The following is a 6,090-nucleotide window of genomic DNA, read 5'->3' as shown; positions in this document are numbered from 1 at the left end:
TTTATTAAATATTTGGAGAAAATTTTGGAACTCACAGTGGTAGTCTTATTGTTCATAGTAGTCCTATCATTTTAATTTTTACAATTTTATGAATTTTATCTTTTAATTTTTATTTTTAAAAAAATTTCATTTTAGTTTATACACGTATTATTTTCATTTTTTTACTCCTTATAGTTTCATAAACTTTATTTTTTATTTAATCTCACATCAATAAATAGTAGAGAATAAAAGAGAATAAAAAATAATTTTTTTAATTAAAAGTTTATATTAGGATGATACATGTAATTATGTAAGATCAGAGTTCACTACCAATCTGTTCGAGAATTTTCAGTAAAAATCATCTAACATAAATTTGTATGAAAGTATATAAAATATGAGAGAAGTCAAATTCGATCCAAAATTTTAACTAATAAAAATAAAAGATTTTAACCAATTATGTCATCCCGTATAACATAACAAAAAATAATATACATAAAGATATGAGAAAGTATTTTTAATTATTAAATTAAGGTGTAAAATTTACGATATTATAAGACTAAAAGAGTAAATAATTGAATAAAAGAAATAAAAAATTAAAAACAAAATTTGGCAAGTATTTTCTCCTTCCAAAATTTACTTATTTTTTGCTGCCCCACTTGCATTCCCTTGATGAACTCTTTCTCATCTTAGCTGAGTGAAGTTGGCTTATAAATAGAGAGAAAGAGGGTGAGGTAATTGTCAAGTGAAGCAGTGAGAAGTTTGGTGTGAGAGTACTAGAAATGGTGATAATGGAGGGTGGTTCCAAGTGGTTACTCTATGTTGCTGGTGGTCTTCTAATCCTGAGATTTTTGCTGAGGAATGTGAATTGGTTTCTCTATGAATACAAGCTTGGTGGGAAGCAATACTTTCTTCCTCCAGGTGACATGGGCTGGCCCTTAATTGGAGACATGTGGTCCTTTCTCAGTGCTTTCAAGACCAACAACCCTGATTCCTTCATTGATTCATTTTACTCTAAGTATCATATATTCTTCACTATCTCTTCATTATTTTCATTTCATTTTCATTGTTCTACTTTCACATACCACACATGCATGCAAGTTTTCTTCTAAATACTTTCAAAACTCACATGCAAGATCACCACTGTCCCTTTCATTGCTCATTTTCTCTGGATCCAGAGATTTACAATTGGAGCATTGAGTTTGTGTCATATTAGCCTCATAGAAGGTCGTTTTCTTTTACTAATCATGCCTTAATAAGTTTAATTTCTCGATCTATAATTTGGCTATCAATTTTTGCGTTGGGAAACATGTTAGCACAAGTTTTTTTCTTTAATTAAAAGTCTAGGATTTAACTAAAAGTTTAGGATCTGATTTTTATTTGAGTGTAAAGTGGCAACTCCACATACCAATTAATTAATTTAATCCTAAATGAACCGATCGATCCAATCAGATAGTATTATATCTCCTTTTTTTCTAATAAAAAAAAGCATGCATAGAGTTTCAATTGTTTAATTTTGTAATAGACAAAATTTACTATAATTACGGATTTTCAATCAAAAGGAAATCTTATGTTTAAATATATTTAAGAATGATTTGATTAAACTATAATACTTGTTATTAGGTAAAGCTTTCACACTTAATCGAAAAATAACAGTAATAACACCTGCGAATGCATGTAGTACACGTTTATAAGGTTTCTGTGTGTTTTCTTTTTTGACGTTTTGATGTTGATGCATATACGACAGAATGTGGAGTCGTTTTTACTGTGGGCCAGTGGTCATGTTGTGATTAAGATAAGTCCAGTTTCAGTCCAACACCTGTAATATTGATACGGTCAATTTTGTCCTCTCTGCGAGTTTGGAGATTTTGAAAATCACCACCCTCTATTTCGGATTTTTTTTTAAATTGAGGATATTAAAAGTAATTAATAAATAATTGTTATTTTTTATTAAAATTTCCAACGAAATTTCACTGACAGTATTAAATATTACATTTATTAATAATATCATTTTTTTTACTTTTAATTCACTGACAATATTAAATATCACATTTATTAATATTATCTTCATTTCTATATATAAATTTGTTATATATGTTTTTTTTCTTCTAAAATTATCATTATATTACTTCTTTTTCATAATTAATATCTATATATTTTCTAATCAATTAGAGTGCATGTCATATATTATTTTTTCTCTTAATTAATACTTATCTCTTTAATTAAGGATATTTTAATCTAAAAATAATTAATATATAAGAGAATATAAATAGAATCTTATATAAAATAAATAAATAAATATTTAAGTTGAATCTTATGAATAAAAAGAAATAATATACTTTTTAATTTTATTATTTAACTGTTGTCAATAATCTACGACCATATAATAAAAGTGATATGTTTATCTGATTTAAACATTTTTTAATACATTTTTAACTGGGTCCTTGATTATGTATATTTTTTTTAATTCAGTCTAAGATTTTTAAAACCAGCATAAATTATTGTTTTATGATAGTTTCAAGTTATTAGAAATTAACTTTAGAAGTTCATTTTTTTAAGAACTCAATTAAAACAAATAATTTCCGGGCATCAGTGAAAATTTCTCAAAGGACTACCTTTCAAATTTGTAATTTAACCTTTTTTTTTTAATACTTCTTGACTGTTTTCCATACGCCGCAGTTTCAAAGAGTTGATTTTTTTTTATAATTTTTTTTAATTCTCTAGTTTCCCCTCAAAAAGAAAAGAACTGAACAATAGTACTTTGAAATAAAGTTCAAAAATTGTGAACTTTTGATGATGCTCAATTGATTATTCCATGCATGCATGAACCATGTATGAAGTAACATTTATTTGAATGCAATGAACTTAACAATCATGATTGAACTATGAACTATATGAACTATGAAGTAACATATTTATTTGAATGCAATGAACTTAACTATGCAGGTATGGAAAAACTGGCATATACAAGGTGTTAATGTTTGGAAATCCAAGTGTAATCGTGACAACACCTGAAGCATGCAAAAAAGTGTTGACAGATGATGACAAATTCACTCTTGGATGGCCTCGTTCTACAGTAGAACTCATGGGAGAAAAGTCATTCATTTCAATACCTGCTGATGAACACAAACGCCTCAGGCGTTTAACATCTGCTTCAATCAATGGCTATGAAGCACTCTCTGTGTACATCACATTCATTGAAAAAGTTGTCATAAGTTCATTGGAGAAATGGACCACCATGGGGGACATTGAGTTTTTGACTCAAATGCGCAAGCTTACCTTCAAAATCATTATACATATTTTCCTTAGCTCAGAAAGCGAGTCTGTCATGGAGGCTTTGGAAAGAGAATACACAATACTTAACCTTGGTGTTAGAGCCTTGCGTATTAACCTTCCCGGATTTGCATTCCATAAAGCATTCAAGGTAAGTAGCTTTCATCACCATGTTAATTAAGGATTCAATTTGTCAAAACTAAACTAAGCTTGTTATGAAATGCTAACAGATTAGTTAGTGTCTTTGCGTCTCATTAGTAAAGAGTCTCGTCTGATTTAATGGTAGAACTCACCAAAATTTATCATCAACCAATAGTTGAGAGCGTTAGAGAAAGTATTATTAATATTTTTCTTCTCATACTTGAGTTAATTTGTTCTTCAAATGAAGCACAAGTGTATAACTTTCTAAGAGACACAAATAATCACAGTAAACAACATATATGTTACTGCCTGTGAAAACCTCTAAGTTGTTTTTAAGATGCCATATCTTGTTTGGTTTGAATTTTTTGATTTTAGGCTAGGAAAAATCTATTGGCTGTATTTCAAACTATTGTGGATAAAAGAAGAAAGGAAAGGATCGGAAAAGCACCCGCCAAGAAAGCCAAAGATATGATGGATGCTCTGCTAGATGTTGAAGATGAAAATGGAAGAAAATTGGGTGATGATGATGTCATTGATATCATGTTGATGTACTTGAATGCTGGTCATGAATCCTCAGGACATATTACCATGTGGGCCACCTATTTCCTCCAAAGGCATCCAGAATATTTCAAGAAGGCTAAGGTATATATAATCTATATCAACCATCATCAGTCCATCTAAATTTTGTAATATATGTATGTGCATAACTTCACCTTGAATATGTCTCCATGTCCTACACCTTAACCCAAAAAATTCAACTTATCTGCTTCAATAGGAAGAACAAGAAGAAATCATAAGGAAGAGGCCTCCAACACAGAAAGGATTGGTACTGGAGGAAGTTAGGAAGATGGAATATCTCTCAAAGGTAGATATATTGTTGATCAACTTATAATTGATGATCTTGTGATTATATCTATTTTGGTTTGATTTGGTTTCTTTACATTACATAGGTGATTGATGAAACAATGAGGGTTGTCACCTTCTCACTAATGGTCTTTAGGGAGGCAAAATCTGATGTCAATATCAATGGTTAGTCCACATTCAGATAATCAATCCCTCCCATCAAAATTTGAATTATCTAAGATGCATGAATACTTTAGTGCATGGTATAGTGATGAAAATATAACTATGTCATGGCAACATGGTTTTTGTGCTGAGGTTTATAATGATATAGCTGGTATGATTGTTCTCTCATTGCATAATAAGCTCCAACTTATTGAACACTTGATTTAAATCTTTAACACCATGATGTGGCATGAATTAAGTTGATGTGAAGATGCAACATAAATTGAAATATTTTTTTCATAGCACTATATATATACACTAACTGTATTAACTTTTGTGTTACAGGTTACTTGATTCCAAAAGGTTGGAAAGTAATGGCCTGGTTCAGGTCGGTTCACCTTGACAACGACATATATCCTAATCCAAAGGAGTTTAATCCCGAGAGATTTAGTGTAAGTTTCAAAAAATTAGTTGACACATTTGAATTGAACGAATTAATATGAGTTTTGCACTTACATGAGAGCTTAATTTATGATGCATTTTCACAATTTGATTGATGAATCAATTCATAAATCATAGGAGGTGCGCAAGGCTGGAGAATTTCTTCCCTTTGGAGCTGGAACTAGACTGTGCCCTGGGAATGATCTTGCCAAGCTTGAAATCTCTGTTTTCCTTCATCATTTTCTGCTGAATTATGAGTAAACATTTTCTCCCTCTTTTAGTCACTTACTTTCTCTTCCTTCCCTTAAATGGTGCTCACATGCCATATCTTATATTACATAATTCTTAACTAGTAACTACATAACATGCAATCAAATGCTATTATTTTTTTCTTGTAATTTGAAAAACTCAAATGCATGTCATGTAATTAAAGATTGGTTGAAACTATGAACATCTGGTGGTCTTGAACTATCTTAAATTAAAGATCATTTTGCCATGAATTTTATTTGTTGGAAAGAAAATAAGCTTATTGGTTCTAAAAACCAAACATTAATTGTATCGACAAATGTTCATGTTATGTGTTGGTGCCACAGGCTTGAACAGCTTAATCCAGATGCCCCTCTGAGATTCTTACCACACACAAGGCCCATAGACAATTGCATGGCAAGGATCAAGAGAGTCAAGTGATTTCGTCAAGATGGAAAAGGAGAAGCATATCTGTGACTGGCTCTTCTTAGTATAAGAACCTATCTACATGTTTTCCATCGAATAAGACTAGGATATCTCAAAATTATTGCGTGTATCAAACTTTAATCGCTAGCTAGTGTCTAGTGTGTTACCCATTTCGGTGAATAAATTATGAATTCTATGAACTTTTGTTCCATCTGCTAGTGTGCCACTCATAAAAAGGACGTGTTTTTTCATAAAAGAGAAATACTAAAAATAAATTTTTTTTGAAGTTGAAATATATTCAAATTATTACTTCCCACGACTGTCACATCTTATTTAATAAATTTTTATCATTTTTTTTAATAAAATTTAACTAATAATAAAAGTGTGGAGAATGTATCACTGAGAATCCTCTTAAAATAATGGTAATTAGGAAGAATAATGGTGGGTGGGATTAGTAATTGTAATAGTTTCTTTTTTACCATTGATGCGAGTGTATTTTAAAGTTGATAATATATTCATATAATAAATTGAAAAAATAATAGAAAAAAATAGTTTTTGCAGTGTAAATGATTTTTATGTTAT

The 6,090-nt window shown here is 30.0% G+C and overlaps 1 protein-coding gene across 1 annotated transcript; it reads left to right on the top strand.

Moving 5' to 3' along the window:
* Positions 1–653: 653 nt before the first annotated feature.
* Positions 654–5,708, top strand: LOC109811471 (ent-kaurenoic acid oxidase 2). The gene is made up of 8 exons (XM_020375231.2): positions 654–994; positions 2,923–3,400; positions 3,766–4,032; positions 4,166–4,255; positions 4,341–4,419; positions 4,741–4,847; positions 4,975–5,093; positions 5,430–5,708. Exons 1-8 carry the CDS (start codon positions 759–761, stop codon positions 5,521–5,523), a joined length of 1,470 nt encoding a protein of 489 aa, XP_020230820.1. The 5' UTR covers positions 654–758; the 3' UTR covers positions 5,524–5,708.
* The last annotated feature ends 382 nt before the right edge of the window (positions 5,709–6,090 follow it).

This window comes from Cajanus cajan, chromosome 1 (assembly GCF_000230855.2).
Source record: "Cajanus cajan strain Asha chromosome 1, NIPB_CcT2T_4, whole genome shotgun sequence".
NCBI lineage: Eukaryota > Viridiplantae > Streptophyta > Magnoliopsida > Fabales > Fabaceae > Cajanus > Cajanus cajan.
The sequence above is the reverse complement of the archived record's forward strand: the minus strand, read 5'-3'. Positions and strand labels throughout refer to the sequence as shown.

Bases quoted from the DNA above. Each gene is read 5' to 3' on its own strand.
- LOC109811471 (XM_020375231.2), top strand. From the start codon at position 759: ATGGTGATAATGGAGGGTGGTTCCAAGTGGTTACTCTATGTTGCTGGT. The intron at 4,033-4,165 runs GTATATATAATC...CTGCTTCAATAG, and splicing joins AATATTTCAAGAAGGCTAAG to GAAGAACAAGAAGAAATCAT. The intron at 4,420-4,740 runs GTTAGTCCACAT...TTTGTGTTACAG, and splicing joins ATCTGATGTCAATATCAATG to GTTACTTGATTCCAAAAGGT.